The 13,875-nt window shown below is 63.6% G+C and overlaps 1 protein-coding gene across 3 annotated transcripts in view; it reads right to left on the reverse strand.

Annotated features, from left to right (window-relative positions):
- Window positions 1-9,000: 9,000 nt before the first annotated feature.
- Window positions 9,001-13,875, reverse strand: part of ZFYVE28 (zinc finger FYVE-type containing 28) — a gene marked incomplete at both ends in the record, with an annotated part of 113,422 nt that continues 108,547 nt past the window's right edge. For all 3 annotated transcript variants that reach the window (XM_079699998.1, XM_079699997.1, XM_079699999.1), the window contains 4 exons: window positions 9,001-9,132; window positions 9,699-9,802; window positions 11,979-12,083; window positions 13,130-13,246. In XM_079699998.1, the coding sequence (XP_079556124.1) occupies window positions 9,001-9,132; window positions 9,699-9,802; window positions 11,979-12,083; window positions 13,130-13,246 (458 nt within the window). The remainder of the gene's footprint in view (window positions 9,133-9,698; window positions 9,803-11,978; window positions 12,084-13,129; window positions 13,247-13,875) is intronic.

Here is a 13,875-nt window from a genome sequence, read left to right on the forward strand (position 1 = left end):
AGTGAGGAACTTGGAAACTTGCATTAGACAGCTCTGCGTGGACATTAAAACAACATCTCAAGGGAATTCCCTAGCGGTCCAGGGGTTAGGACTCTGCGCTTTCACTGCAGAGGGCCCTGGTTCAATCCCTGGTCGGGGAATGAAGATCCCGCATGCCGCGCGCAGCCAAAAAAAACCCAAAAACAAAACCAGGGCTTCCCTGGTGGTGCAGTGGTTAAGAATCCGCCTGCCAATGCAGGGGACACGGGTTCCAGCCCTGGTCCGGGAAGATCCCACATGTCGCGTAGCAACAAAGCCCGTGCGCCACAGCTACTGAGCCTGCGCTCTAGAGCCCGCGGGCCACAACTACTGAAGGCCGCGTGCCTAGAGCCCGTGCTCTGCAACAAGAGAAGCCACAACAATGAGAAGCCCGCGCACCGCAACGAAGAGTAGCCCCCACTCGCCGCAACTAGAGAAAGCCCTCGCACAGCAACGAAGACCCAACGCAGCCAAAAATAAATAAATGAAATAAATAAATTTTAAAAATAAATAAAAATAACAAAAACAAAAACCTCGACGTTAACCCTGGCCCTTTCTGCCCCTGCTCCACAATCACCCCAGGGCCAGGGCAGAGCCCTATCAAGGGCTGGGTGCTGTGCCCATCCAGCTTACTCTGGAGGGCTGCTCAGGGCTGTGCGGGTAACGGAGGGCGCCCAGCTCTGGGGAGGGCTAGGTGCATTCTGGGCTCTGGGGTGTGGGCGGCAGGACCCCTGGCTCACCACTTGGTGTTTGCAAGGTCACTCCATCCCTGCTTGTGTGAGGGGTGGGTTGCTGGCCCCAGTCCTAAGGCCTGCACTTACGCCGGTGTGAGTGCACCTGCTGGACGCCCACCGTCCTTCCTGCGGCGGGGCAGGAGGTGCGCTTTGTGCCACAGCGGACAGCACAGGCGCTGGTGCTGAGGTGTGACTGCAGGGGAGGGGCGTGGTCCCCACCTTGCCTCCGACTACATCTAGGCCTTTAGGGGGACCCCTCCCCCAGCCACACCCGGGACGGGCCACTTCCCGGTGCCCGCGGGGTCCACACTGCCTGTGTGTGGGGGCACCACCGCGCCGCGAGAAGTGCGGGGAGAAGTGGGCGGGGCCGACGACGTGAGCGAAGCGTCGGGGTCCCAGGACGAGAGGAGCCCTGCGGCGCTGAGGGGAGCCCTGCGGCGCCGCGTGGGCCGGACGGCGGATGTGGGGAGGAGAGAGGCCGCGGGAGCAGCGGGCGTGTCCTCGAGCTGGACCTCGCTCCGGCCCGACGCGCAGCTGTGAGCGAGTCCAGAGCTTCCCGGGGAGATTCCGGAGGACGAGGAACCGCGGGTTGGGGTGCTGGGAGGGGGGAGGATATATGGGGTGATGGCCTTGCCCGGGACCCGTCAAGTCTCCACGCGCGGAGCCTCAGTGAGCCCCTGCCCCCAGGTGGGAGGGGCGACGTGGGCGCCGCTGCCGGCCCTGGGTCTGCGCTGGCTGGTCCAGGCCCGAGGACAGCGCGAGGTGCCGCCCCTAGGACCTGTTCCATAGGGCAGGTCTCCAACAGGGCCGAATCACCTCCTCCAGGAAGACTTCTCGGAGCCCAGGCTGGGCCTGCTGACCCCTCGCCTACCCCCTCGCCTACCCCGCTCTTACTCTGCCCCTTCTCCTGTGCGGGGACCTTCCGAGTGGGAACCGGCAAAGGCCATGCCGGGGCGGGAGGAGACGGGCATCTCAGGCCTCCTCCCTCTGGGAGCCCAGGACCCCACCCTTCCCTTCCTTTAGAGCCGAAGACAGGGCCTGGGCCGCTCCTGCACTCAGCCCTGAATCCCCTCTCGTGCACCCAGGCTCCTAGGGCCCCCCCTGCAGTGCATCCCTCCTGGACCAGCCCGCATTCCCCTTACTGCCCCATCCTCCCGGACTGTTCTCCCTCACTGACCTTTGGGGAAGCCCAACTCGTCCCCGATCTCCCAGCCAGGGGCTCTGGGAGAAGGGGTGGGGCCTGAATCCAGAAGGGACTTAGGGATTTGGGGGAAGGCGGGGTCTGCTCCCGGCGTTTCCTCCACTCGCCCACCCCAGCCTCAGCTTCCCTGGCCCTCAAATGAGAACGGCAGTGCCCAGCTCCGGGCACTGGGGGAAGGATTCTGGTAGGAAGCTTGGGAAAGGCTGACTTGCTCCCCACCCCCAGGAGCCTGCCAGGGATCCCTCTGAGGAGGCCCGAGGGAAGGAAACCTCTGGGAGACTACTTCCTAGCCTCCCCCATGCTGACTGGGCCTGGGCTCCCTTCTCCGGACCCCGTATCCCACCCCGCCCGCCCACCTGGCCACCACACACACTGATTTGGGGACACGCCCGTGGCTCTCCAAGCGGCGTCAGGAAGCACCCCCGCCACTACCCAGGGTGAGGAGGTGTGTGAGGCCCTTCTTCCTCCAGAACGCCCCTCACACCTCCAGGATGACCTGGCCCTGGCCCTGCCTCCTCTCTTGCCCCGTCGTCGGTCACTGGGGTGGATTCCTGCTGCCACCAGCGTCCCCAGGCCCAGCATTCGGGGCAGGAGGCTGGGAGTGAGGGTCAGGGCTGGAATCCTCCCCCAGCCGGACACTGACGCTCCTCAGACCCGGGGCGGTGGCAGGTTCGGACAGCTCCCTTCCGGCAGGTTCTGGGTCTGTGGGGCCTGGGGACAGATGACTTCTCGGGTTATCAGGTGCTAGAGGGCCGGGCCTAGCTCAGCATTGCGACCGGCATCCCAGAAGCCTTGGCTCCCGTGCACTGAGATGGCCTGGTGTGTGCCAGGACCAGGGGTAGTTCTGGGGGCTTCTGTCACTGGGTTCCTCCCCCAAAGCCGCCCTGGATTCTAGTCTAGCCACAAGACCTTGGCCAAGTCCCTTAAACCTGAGCCTCGGTTTCCCCAGCTACAAAATGGAGTTGGCAGTAGCGACCTCTTAGGGTGGTTGTGGGGTGTGATGAAGGATGTGTATTAAGCCCTGGGGAGCAGTGGGCCCTGGGTGGGGGAAGGAAGTGGCAGGGATATTAATGTCAGCCCCAAATCAGCAAGTGCTTCTAACCCGGGCCCTCCACATGGGGAAGTGGGGCAGGGCCTGTCCAGTCACCATCGGTCGGCATCAGAGTCACGTCAAAGAGCGCCCAAGCCACCCAGCCAAGGGCATTTGGGGGCCTTCTAAAAAGTTTAACACTCAGGAAAAATTGTCTCCAGAATACAAGAAGACAGCAAAATCAGGATACATGAAGATGTAATAAATGTCTGCATAGTCAACATAATGTCAATACCATTTTTAAGTTTAAAATAAGAAAAAAGTTCATTATACTTGTGAACAATGTGTGGGGTAGATTTTTTTCTCACTTTACAAGATTTTCCCACTTTACTCAATGACCCTGGAACAATTTAGACAATTTAGACAAATTGAATTAATTTCTTGTAGCCAAAAGCAAGACAATGAAATTTTCTTTCAAAAATTTTTTACAGGGGCTTCCCTGGTGGCGCAGTGGTTGCGAGTCCGCCTGCCGATGCAGGTTCGTGCCCCGGTCTGGGAAGATCCCACATGCCGCGGAGCGGCTGGGCCCGTGAGCCATGGCCGCTGAGCCTGCGCATCCGGAGCCTGTGCTCCGCAACGGGAGAGGCCACAGCAGTGAGAAGCCCGCGTACCGCAAAAAAAAAAAAAAAAAAAATTTTTACAGGAAAAAAAAGTTATGGAAGAGGGATGTAATGCAGATTCAGGCATTTGCTGTGGTGTCAGGTGTGGCCTCCAAAAATGAGAGGGTCTGGACCTCTGACAGCTCAGGGCCTCCTCCACTCCCAGGGACTGGACCCAGGCTCAGGTGGGGCAGGACAAGGGGCCCAGCTTGGCCCTGCTGCTGCTCCAGGGGCCCTAATGGCTGTTTCTAAGGGCCCTTTCTTCCCTGAGGCCTGGGGAGGATGAATCTGGAATAAATGGGCAGATCTCCCTTCCTTGAACAATAGGTGCTTCGGGACTCACCCCAACACCTCTCTCCCAGTCCTACCATCTAGGGTTCTCTGGCCTAGGCCTTCCTGGCCTGCTTCCCTACCTCCTCCAGGAAGCCTTCTGGGCCTTCCAGGCCATGCCCAGGTGGCCTTCACTTGGCCCTGGCTGCTACACACAATCATAAGCTGGAGACCTCCTAGTCTCAGGCTGGATGCCCTGAGGGCCTGAGCCCGGGAAACCCACCCCTTCCCCCCACACTGAGGCCCTCTGTCAGTCATCAGCTGCTTCTAGACCCAGAGGGCAGCAGATCAGGCTCTGGCGAGTGTGCCCTGAGCCGCCTCCGTTGGAGGGTGAAGAGGCCTCTCAGATCATAGCCCACGTGGCTCAACAGGGTCCTGAGTGATGGGGGTGGGGGAGATGGCAAGGTCAGAGCAGTGACCCTGGCTAAGCCGTGTTACTGCCTCTGATGGAGCAGTGGGGCCCTGGCTTCGGCCCCACCAACTCATCCTCCTTCCAAGGGCCCCAAACCACAAATCTGACCATGTCCTCCCCTGCTCAGCAAAAGCCCAGCATTTGGTGCCTGAAGGGACCCAGTCCTGTTCCCCATCTGCGCTCCACCCTCACCCTCACCAATGGGATCATCACCATTTCTAAGTAAGCTGTGTCTTTGTAGCTCTGGTACCCCATTTTCCACTGACATCCTGCCCGCCCGCCAAGGCCCAGTCAGCTCAGCCAGCTTGCATGGCTCCCAGAACTTCAGCCCCCCAGGGTTAGGGTTAGGGCAGGTCTAGAGGGTCTGGGTGCTCATCTTTGCCCAGTTCAGGTGCAGGATCCAGCCCTGAGCTGTCCTGAACTCCTTGAAGCAAATGAACACACCAGCAGAACCCAAGCCACATGTTAAGTCTTTGGGGTGAGGTTAAGTTTGAGCTTGTGCTGGCCTGGAATCCGCCCCTCCCCAGTCTCAGAGGCAGGAGAGGCTCTGAGAGGTTCGCTGACTCCTGCAAAGGGTCCCAGACTCTGCTCTGAAAATGTGTGTGAGGGTGTGGGCTGGGGGGCGCCCCTGTCTGGGAAGGCTGCCTGGAGGAGGTGGCTCTGGGTGGGCCTAAGAGGAGACAATAGCCGCCAGGACTCTGGGTCAGGTCATGGCGGTGGCCTAGGGTGGGCACTTTGGGTCCTGCTCACCTTCCCCCAGCTTCCACTGCAGAGTCCAGAGAACAGGAAGAGCTGGGAATGGCCGGGAAGCCACACCCCCCGCCGTGGGGTGTCAGTCCCCACCCCCAGCCCCGGTGGTCTGGAATGCCCAGCTCAGACCAGGACCCATCTTCCCCACTCCCCCAGCCGTTTGGGGCGTGGTCTGCCCTGCCTGTGGTCCTTGCTGGGCCAGGACGCTCTCTGGAGGACTAGGGCCTGGCCGCCGGGTGCGTCTGTGCGGGGGGCCCTGCTTGGACCTGGAGTGCCCACCCACAGCGGGGCAGCTCCTGCAGGCAGCGCTCCACCTGCCCCAACGCCTTGGCCGCCGGGCCACAGTGGGGGAGGAGGAGTTGGGCGGGGCGCCCCCTGGTGGCCACTAGGGGCTGCAGCAGGGACCTTGGAGGAACCCACCCGGTGCCCTGGTGGGGAAAGGGTAGTGTCCCCCAGCCCTGCCCGACCCACCCGCCTCCGGGGTGATAGTGCCCCACCAGCATCATCAGCCTCCAGGGCACTGACAGTCTTTCTCCTCTCCTTTCCGCGCCCCAGCCCCGTGTGGGTGTCCACCTGCCTGCCTGCCTGCCTGCCTGGTGGGGTGGACAGGGCCTGGGGGCAGGAGGCTGTATGCGGGCATATTTGTGGGGCAGATGAGCCATGGGTGGGGGCCGGCAGCAAGGGCACCTCCAGAGGCCAGGGTGTGTGGGTGTGGGAGTGGCCTGAGCCGAGCCTGCGGTGGAAGGGGCAGGACCAGGACCGGGAGAGGAGGCGGCCTTCTCCCCACCTCCCCGGGGACCAGGCTCAGGGGCTCTTCCTGTCCCAGGGCCTCCCCGACCGCTGGGACACAGAGAGCTCTGGGTGCTCCCACCCTACACCCTCCCTCCTTGGACTTGGTGGCCTGCCCTGCGGGGATGCTGCAGCCTGTGTCTGGGTCCTGAGAGCCTGTGGGGGAGCCCCCGCCTGTCACCGGAAGCTCATGGGGGGAGGTGCTGGAGCGCTCCCGTGGCTTTCTCCCCAGGCCTGTGTGTTGCCCCGAAAGGGGGTGGGGCGGGGTCCTGGCAGCTCCCCAGCCCCCCTCCAGCCACCAGCCCACGGCGTGCCATGGGCGCTGTGTGTCCAAGCTGCCCTCCCTGGAGGTGGCCCTCCAGGCCCAGCCAGCTGGGCCGGTGCTTCCCAGCACCCCCAGGTCACAGGGCTCCCTCTGCCTCTCGCGTGACCCTCCTAAAGGCCCGTGGCCCAGATGGGCCGCCTGCTAACTTCCGTGAGCCTCGGTTCCCCATCTATGACATGGGATCCTGCCCCCTCAAGGGAGTGTCACTCGAAGGATTGTCATGGGGAGTGGAGGGGACGGCCCTCAGGAAACAGAAACAGGAACGAGGACAACGATGGTGACAACGGGGAAGCTGAGGCTCCGGAAGGGCACCTGCTCGAGGTCCAAGGCTGGCTCCCAAGGGCTGATCCCAAACCCCTGCCCCCACCAGTCCCGAGCCCGTGCTGTAGGTGGGCAGCAGGTCATTCCTTCTAGATCGTTCCTGAGCGGGGAACTCTGCCTTGGACCAACCCCTCCCCACCCCCAGGTCCTGGCTCTACCCTTGGGGTGGGGACAGCCCTGTAGAAGGGTAGAGTGACCACACGTCCCCCACTTAGCGTGGAAAATCCCAATTTCTGGGCAGGTGGGATGGCTACTGACCCTCGTTGGCGCTCTCGTTGCCACAGGCCTTCCTGCAGGACAGCTGGGGTGTGGGCTGCCGTCCCCTCCCACTGCACAAAAGCGGCCCAAGGCTGGCTTGGAGACCACCCCTCTGTACGCTGGGGTCTAGGCCGTCCCTCTGGAGGGCAGCTGTGTCTGGGCTGAGGGTGAGCATCGGGGCAGACCCTCCTTCCTGGGTCTCCACTCCCTCTCCCACCCCGACCTGGTGAGTGAGGAGGACCACCATGTCCCAGGTCTGGAAGGTGACAACTGTGGGTACCTAGAGTAGAGGGAGGGGGACCCCCAGAGTGTAGCTTCACGGGGGCTTCCTGCAGGGGGCTGACTTCCTGAAGGCACTCCTGTCCAGCCAGTGATACAGGCACCGCCATCCACAGGAGTGGGAGGGACTCTGTACAGGTGGGCAGGCCTGGTCTTGGGCAGCTAAGAACACAGGTCTCCCTGGATGCCACTCCTCTTCTGCTCCCAAAGGACTCAGCGCTGCTCAGAGGAGCCCCTGTGTTCTGAAACACTTTCTCACCTACCAGAAAGAAAATGGGTGTGGTGGCCATTGGGACCTCTTGCAGCCATGCCCCCATTTCCCTGGCCTCCCAACGCCCACCTCAGAGGGACTGGGCACCCAAGTCCCAAAGGAAGGCCCCATCGCCTTGGGAACCCCAGGGTTTGGTCTGCCCTCCTGAATTCTCTCCAGGGCCCCAGGTGGGGTGTCCAAGAGCACTGCCCACCCCAATGCACACAGAGGCCAGGGGTCTGAGCTGAAGACACATGAGGAGAGGAGCTGGGCAGGGTGGGTGGGCAGTGGGGAGGCTGGAGCCAGCACAGGCAGTGGGAGCTGGCGGGGAGCGGCCACCCCTCTCCTGGGGGCTGGTGGGAAGTCAAGTCCTGCCCTTCGACTGTCCCAGGAGTCCAGAAGCCCCCAGCTTCCTAGAGGACAATGAACTTTAGCAAGAACCCCGTCACCTGCCAGACAGAGAAAAAGGAGTCCATCCATGTTGACATGAGGAATAAGAGTGTCTGCAATCCTTAAATAGATTTATGGAAATGGTTTTGAATTACAGCATTTAGAAAATAAAAATAATCTCCATACATAATATACCCTCCATTATATGCTTTTCTTCTCCCACAGAAGCTGATTTTGTGCGTGTGTATTCCAGTGTCAAATAGTAATTGGATTTTATCCTATAAAAGAAGCAGTAGGTGTGTCATCTCTCTAAAAATAAAACTGCAATCGTCATTGCAATGTGAAGCCTGAGATTTAAGCCTGAGGAGGTGTCCGTGCTGGGGCCTGGGGCCACTCTGGGGTCTGAGGAGGTGTGCCAGGGTCCCAGGGGTGCAGAGGGAAGGGGGAAGTGGCAGCCAAGCGGGCAACATCCAGGGGTCCTCAGCTCCCTGGAGAGCCCTGGCCTCGGAAGCTGGGAAACCTCTGCCTGCCGCCTGACCCCGCCGTCGGCTGGCAGACCAGGGTGGGCAGACCGCAGCAGGGGCACGCCTGCTTGCGCAGAGGACCACCAGGCCTGCTTCTGCAAGTCCCCTCTCCGACAAGAAATGAGACTCATGTTGTTGAGACAAGGTCCTGAGGGGAGCAGGGGATGGGCAGCTGTGGGCTCAGGGCCCTGGAGAGAGAAAGGACAGCCTAGTCTTCCTGGTTTGGCCAGCATGTGGGGAAGCCCTGCAGTGACCCAGGACCCGCCCCCCGCCACCCCCCAAAGGTGTCCACCATCTCCCCAGACTCAGCCCCAGGGGCCGAGGCTGCCCTGAGCTCAGACACCATCCCCACTTTCCCCTTCCAGGGCGGACCTTCTGCTACAGTTCAGCCTCAAGGCCGCATCTCAGCAGGGCAGGGGGGCAGGCAGATGGGCAGTAGGAAAGCCCACCCTGCCCAGGCAGCCGCCTGGCACCCCCAGGTCCCCCCACTGGCTGAAGTGACCTCCTCTTGGCCCCTGCGGCTGGCCTGAGGTCCCCACGGGTGCGGAGGCCAGGGCGGGTGGGACGGAGGCCCTGGACGTTCTGGAAGTCAGGGCGGCCTGCAGCCCTGGCAGCGGTGGTGGCGGCAGCTGGATGAAATGCGGTGAAGACCCTCCCATGGCCGGAGGCCTCCTCCTCGGCACCTCCTCCCTGGCGTCCTTTGGGGCCCTCGCGGGCTTGGGGCACCATGTCAGATGCCTGCCTTGTCGCTGTAGAAGGGCGTGACGTGGAACATGTAGCAGTGCGTGCACACACGGACGGGCTTCACCTGCCCATAGCGGGGCAGCGGCGCTGAGTGTGAAGAGCAGCGGGAGCAGAAGATCTGGAAGGCGAGGGGTGGGAGGTGGGGCCAGTGGGCTGGGCAGGGCTCCCAGCAGCCCCTGCGCCTCACCCCTTCCTGACCTTGGCCTCTCAGGGGCGCGCAGCAAGGACAGGGTCGGAGCCCCAGGCGCCGCTGGCTTTCCTGCCCTTCCTCCCACCCAGAGCAGCCCAGGCGTGCGGGTGGGTGTCTCCCGGCCCCCCTGTGGGGCTGGAACCTTCAGGAAAACCTGGCGCAGGTCTTGGCCAGGAGGCTGGGCCGACGGAGGGGGTCCTGGCCCCATACCCAGGCTGCCACAGGCTCCTACTCAGACCCTCCATCCCCTCCCCGTCCCCAGGTCTGAAGTGGCCGGGACTGGGCACTGCACCATCGCACCCAGTGGGCGGAGTGCCTGGAGTCCACACCCTGTGCCAAGGCAGAGCAGGGCCCAGGGCTCAGGGGTGTCTGCACAAGGACCCCGGGGCATCGGTCCGGACTCCCGGACCTAGGCGCCACGTCTGTGACGGCCCCTGGGATGCCCGCAGCAACAGCCCAAGGGGCCGCGAGACGACCTTGGCCGCCCCACCTACCTTCCCACAGCTCCGGCAGTGGTGCTTCCTGCGGATGACGGTGAAGGGGGCTTTGCATGCGGTGCAGAAGCCGCAGGCCTCGTCCGGGACCCACTCGGGCGGGTCTATGACAACGACAGGGGGGGACATGTCAGCCAGAGGGGCCCGTGCGGTGGCAGCAGTGGGGACCGGTGTCTGGGGTGGGGGTTGGAGGCTGGCGGGTGTGCAGGAGCCTTCAGTGGGGCAGCCTGTCCCCCAGTCCCCCTTCTGGTCCTCCCTGAGGCTCGGTACCGGCTGTGGTTTCAGGAAACTGACGGTGTCCCACGGACGGGTCAGTCTTTGCAGCTGTCGGCCATGCTCATCGATCGGACCCCAGCTGATGCCTGCACCTCGCCCCAGGACTCGGGGCATGGGTAGGGAGCGTCCACCCGGACAACCCTCTCCCAGCCGGCACCCAACCTGGCAGGGCCCTTGGGCAAAAACGGGGGCTGAGAAATGAAGAAATCAGCCCCCTCTGTGGACCCCTCCGTCAATCAGCCCCGCCCACCCCAGAGCTCTTCTTGGGTTCTTGAGGAGAGGGTGCTGAGGGCGTCTCATAGAGCCCGAGGCTGGCCCTGGCCTCTTCTGACACCTGTGCAGCCCGGCAGCTGCCTGTGGGCCTGTCCCATGTCACTTCTCCAGGCGATCACTGGGGGAAGCCTCTGGGCATCTGCTCAGAATTTGGGTGGGAGGGTGTGTGACGGCGCTGGGAGAAGCCATCTTGCATGGGGGGACATGCCTTTCTTCCCACCCCAGACATAAAATGCCCACTGCGTACCAACCCCGAGCCCAGTACCGCCGCCCAGAGGGGAAGCGAACAACTGGACGGCTCCCTGGGGCCACAGCGTGGGCTCAGGGGTCTCCCGTCCACTCTCACACAACCCCCAAGGGAACTCAGCAAGGCCGCCCGCCCACCAGAGACTGGGGTCTCCTCGCCTCCCTCTCGCCCCCTCTCCTCACCAACCTGCACCTGAGAACCTGCCCCTCCCCTGCCTGCACACAGAACCGCCCCTCCCCCCGACCCCTCCCACCCAGCTCTCCCGCTTCTGCTCTAGACCCCATCAGCTCACCCCCGACTGCAGGGAGATGGCTTCTCATGCTTGCCACCTGCCCCCGCCCCCGTGTGAAATCCTTGGCTGGCCCCAGTGACGCCCTGGACGGCACCCGGCAGCTCCGGGGCCACGCCGGGCCAAGAGGCCAGCTCCAACACACAAGTCGAGACCCCCGCCCGAGGAGGATGGTGAGGGTCCTGAGGACTTGCTGGGTCCAGGCCCTGCCCTGCGAGCCACTCCCAGGAGGGGGCTGGACTGGCGGCCCATGGGGGGACATGGCCCTGGCTGTGGGCTGGGCCCCTCCAGACCTCGCAGTTCACCACCTGCACGCTCCTCGAGCAGGGGGTTCCGAGTTCCCGGCGGGCGTTCTATTTATGGCACCGTGTGCGATTTTCACAGGAGGGTAGAGAAGACCAGGGCTCGGGGCGTTTAGGAAGCAGGGAAGCTTGTGCGGCTGCCCCCAGGGGATCCCGGCCAAGGCAGCGCCACTGCACACCCGGGTCACCAGGCAGTGCGAGGGAGGCCCTGAGCCGGGACCAGCGCCACCGGCCAGGCACACCGGGGCTAGCCGCCTCCTTCTCAGCTCCGGTCGCATTCGACACTCGCTCAGGCCCATCTGCCGCCGCCCGTCTGAGCACCTCTCCAGGCCTCCGGCCCCTTCCAAAGGCCTTGGGCGGCCCCCTCCCCACAGGTCTGTTGCCAGTGCCCCCAGCCCACCTTGGACGCTCCTTCCCTGACTGCCAAGCCACCGGGCCTGCAGCCGGCCGACCTCCGGGCTAATGGGGGAGCAGGCCTCTACGGGAGGCCTTTCCTGCGGGGCAGGTGAACGCTGGGGGGTCGGCAGTGTGCCTGTGGCCTGGGACCAGCCACTTCCAGCTGTGGCCAACAGCCTGGACCCCAGCATCTCCTTGCTCCTCACGCCCTCCCCCTGCCCCCCAGGCTGAGATGTTCAGTAACGGGCCTGAGGTTAGGTGGCGGCGGCTCAGAAGACCTGTGCCCAACCTGGGAACCCAGGAGGGAAGCTGGAGTAAGAGGCTGCACCCCCTGGGAAGCGGCACGTCTAGGCTTCTGGGGAGGGGCCCCTGCTGGAGGAGCGCTGCCCGCCCCAAGCCTGCAGTCCAGGGCAGAGCGGTGGAAACATCCAGACAGGGCTACTGCTCTCTGCTCAGCACGCAGTGCATTGGCCCCCGGCTCCCGGCACCTCACGCACCTTCCAAGTCTCCATCTCGGGTCTTGGCTGCGAGTTCGGAGGATGACAGGGTCTCCTGGCACAGAGCGCAGTCCTCCAAGGCCGCGCTCCGCAGGGTCTGGGTGACTAGAAGAGAGAGGGTGGCCGCTGGGGTCAATGGGCCACCGCTTGTCCCTGGGAGGTGCCGCCAGCAGGGAGTAACCCCCGAACAACCCACAGTCCTGCATGCGGAGTGGTCACCGCAGCCCTCACCCACCGTCCCTGCAGGCTGGATGCTGACCCCACGGGAGGCCTTTCCGTCCAAGTGCCCTCAGGTGTGCAGCTGGTTCTGCCTGTGGGCCCCTGGCCCCAGGGCCCACCGTCCTTGCTTGCAGAGCAAGAAGGCAGCCCCAGAAGGCAGCCCCGCCCAGAATTCCCTGGCAGATGGGGGCAGTGTGGTCCAGTGGTGTGGACCCTGGGGGGCACAGCTGGGTCGACACACAGTACAGACTTCTCCTCCCTGTGGGCGAGGACGTGCCCTCCAGGGCTGGGCCGGCTGCCCTGTGTGTCCAGACATTCTTGAGCAGAAGCCCCTATGATGAGAGGCCACTCGCCCAGAATGGGAGCCTCAGCCCAGCAGAGGGTGGGAGAGCAGGGGCCGGGCCCCTTCCCCACGCTCGGACCCTGCCACCTCCTTCCAGGGAGCCAGGGGCCAAGCTCCCTGTGCCTTAGCATTCCCTGCCTGACACCTGCTCCCTCACCAAGTAACTCTGTTCTGTGTGCGTGTGTGTGTGCATGCGTGTGTGAGTATGTGAGGCAGCTCACAGACGGCCACTCCCCCGAGCAGGGCACCCACGTCCCCTCCTTGGCTCTGGGCTGGCCTCTGGCTGCTCTGACAGACAGAGTTTGGTAGAAGTGACAGTGTACCGCTTCCATGTCCCGTCTCCAGGCCCGTCAGCTGTCGGAAGTGGGGTGGCCTGGCTGGGGCGTGGGCACATGGGGCTGTGACCCCCATGCGTCCCCAAGCCCACCTCTCAGGGTATCCGGGGCCTGTGCTCCTCTGCCCACAAAAGGCGGGTGGCAGTGCCATGCCAGGTCTGGGGGTGCAGATTTCCACAGGCCCCCCACATCCAGGGGGCGGTGGGCACGACGGTCAGCCTAGGCTTCAGAGCCTGTCCCGAGCTGGCACTCACCCTTCTTTAGCTTTTCCTTGTCGTCCGTTTCCGGCTTGGTGGCCATGACCTGGAAGAGGGTCTTGAGAATACTTCTGAGGTCGCTGGCGTAGTTGGTCTGCAGCTGGTCGGCCACGCCTGGGTGAGGACGCCCGAGGAGGGGGGGTTAGGTGCTGGCAGCTGGTGAACCCAGCCAGGACTCGTGGTCAGAGACCAACATGTCCTCGGGTGAGTGGGCGCGAGAAGAGGCTGCCCCGCCCCCGTGACAGCTCCTTTGGCAGAAGCAAAAGCTCAGGAGTCAAGGGAAGGTGGTGGAGGGGGGCAAACTACCCAGCAGCCCTCCCCCAGGGGTCAGTTATTCACCTTCATGCTTTTATCCTGGCCCCTCACTGAGGGACGACCCCAGAGCCCCCAACTGTGCCCACCCACATGGCAGCACCTTCCCCTCACGGCCACCTCGACTGCGGGGATGCAGTGAGGTTCCACGTGGCTGGGGGGCCGAGGGTGGACCCTGCCCAGACATGGGGCCCAGCGCCGGCTCCTCGGCACCCCCCGCCAGCCGCCCCCTGCTCCCTGGCAGGACAAGGCTTCTCCCACCCTCACCTGCAGAGGTTTCCTCTGTCCCTCAATTAGGTGGACTCGGCCCTTCTCAGTGAAGAGCACTGCTAGCTCTTCATGGGCACGAGGGGCTGCCGTTAACAGCAAAGCCAGGGAGTGACCGTGCACATCCCAGCAGCACATGGGCGCCCCGGGACCCATCACTGCAC

This window comes from Hyperoodon ampullatus (genome assembly GCF_949752795.1).
Source record: "Hyperoodon ampullatus genome assembly, chromosome: 1".
Lineage (NCBI taxonomy): Eukaryota > Metazoa > Chordata > Mammalia > Artiodactyla > Ziphiidae > Hyperoodon > Hyperoodon ampullatus.